Source organism: Atta cephalotes, assembly GCF_000143395.1.
Source record: "Atta cephalotes unplaced genomic scaffold scaffold00058, whole genome shotgun sequence".
NCBI classification, from domain to species: domain Eukaryota; kingdom Metazoa; phylum Arthropoda; class Insecta; order Hymenoptera; family Formicidae; genus Atta; species Atta cephalotes.
In genome coordinates this window covers 485,519-487,137 of record NW_012130122.1, presented here as the reverse complement: position 1 = coordinate 487,137, position 1,619 = coordinate 485,519, and the positions used below count along the sequence as shown (strand labels likewise).

General features: G+C 28.2%; 1 protein-coding gene across 1 annotated transcript in view; it reads right to left on the bottom strand.

Annotated features, from left to right (window-relative positions):
• Nucleotides 1-751: 751 nt before the first annotated feature.
• The window catches only part of LOC105623508 (nuclear RNA export factor 1-like), a 7,696-nt gene continuing 6,828 nt past the window's right edge, over nt 752-1,619 (bottom strand). The window contains exons 2-3 of the mRNA XM_012204902.1: nt 1,314-1,482; nt 752-1,189 (exon numbers count right to left, since the gene is read on the bottom strand). Coding sequence (XP_012060292.1) covers nt 752-1,189; nt 1,314-1,482 — 607 coding nt within the window. The remainder of the gene's footprint in view (nt 1,190-1,313; nt 1,483-1,619) is intronic.

The window sequence follows — 1,619 nt, the reverse complement described above, 5'->3', positions numbered from 1 at the left end:
GTATGTATGTATGTATGTATGTATATATGTATGTATGTATGTATGTATGTATGTATGTATGTATGTATATATATATATATATATATATCTGAAATATCAAAAATCATAATAAAAAAAATGAGCACATTCAGTGGCTACAAGTCAATTGAACAAGCACTCGTTATTGATATATCCACATTTACAAATATAAAGACCTATTCTAATCGCAAGCAATATAATTACTAAGCGCTTATTCAAATGTTGTGTCCGCGATCTTTTTTCTGATCATATCTTTCTTACTGATGATATTTCTTACTAATCATATGATATTGAAATTGTAATATCAATCAAAATTATGATTTCTAACAACTTTCTTAAGGATACATTGTGTGCAATTTCATAAGTTCAATATAAACAAAACAAGACAATTCTGTATACACTTCTAAAGTATTTTTCTAATAGGTTTATATTAATGCAGCTTTTAATATATATTAATGCAGCTTTTAATATATATTACTTTTTCTAGTACTTTTCTTTCTTTGCAAAAATTAATAATTATTTTTTGTTGCAAAAAATATGAAATTGGAAACCACTTAACATAAATATCCAGATGCTCTATTTAGACATCTTATATTAAATAAAAATAAATATACCCGTGGGAAACAAATGCAATATAAACGAAATGAAATGAAATGAAGTTTGACATTTTACAAGAAGTTCGAACTTTTCTTACAAGTTATTATCACAGTAATGAATTTTCTTACTTACATGTTTACTTCGTAAACGCTTGTGATGGTATCTGTTCACGATTTAAAATAAAGGCAGAGATTGCATTATCGTAATTCCACTGCGTATCTTGTAAACATTTCAAGCTCCATTCCAGATTCATATTTGTTTGTTGACTTAACATTAACGTCATCTGCTGTTTCATTTCATCACTGGATTCCGTTGCCACGAAATTCGTTACTTCTACTGAACTCAGGGCCGGTGTTTCCGATTGGATTTGTTGATTTTCTAACTGATTTAGTTGCTGGTGCAATTTCGTTAATTGCGATTCAGGTAGCTGACTAATATGCAACTGCTCATTCTGAATACAGTATCCTTCATCCTTCGGAACAATTATAAATGTTCGGTTGAAATAATAGATAATAGGCTCTTCCTTATTATCAAGTTGAACATAGCCTGTTATCGTAATGAACATCATTGTTTGCTGATTAAATAAAAAATAAATTATGAGTTTATCTTTGTTTTTTATACACATATCTTTTTATCTTTTATATAATGTATAACACACAATAGGATATGGTCACTCGTAGTAACAAATACCTACTTACTGTAGCAAGAGAGATATCCATGGTAAAAGTACTCAACAGATGTCTTGTTCGTGGTATTTCTGATATAAAAGAAACTACAGGTAATCTACCTTGTTTCAAAAATTTCTGTCTTCTGGTCGTATCGTTTATTCTAAATAGGTTTCGATTCTCCAAATGATACCCATTTAACCTGTGAAAAATAATTTTAGTTCAATAATTTGAATTGTATCATTACTCAATATTAAGAATGTTAAAAATATATTCATACAAGATACAAGAATATTGAAATATATATAAATTTTGCTCTCTTTCTCTCTCTCTCTCTCT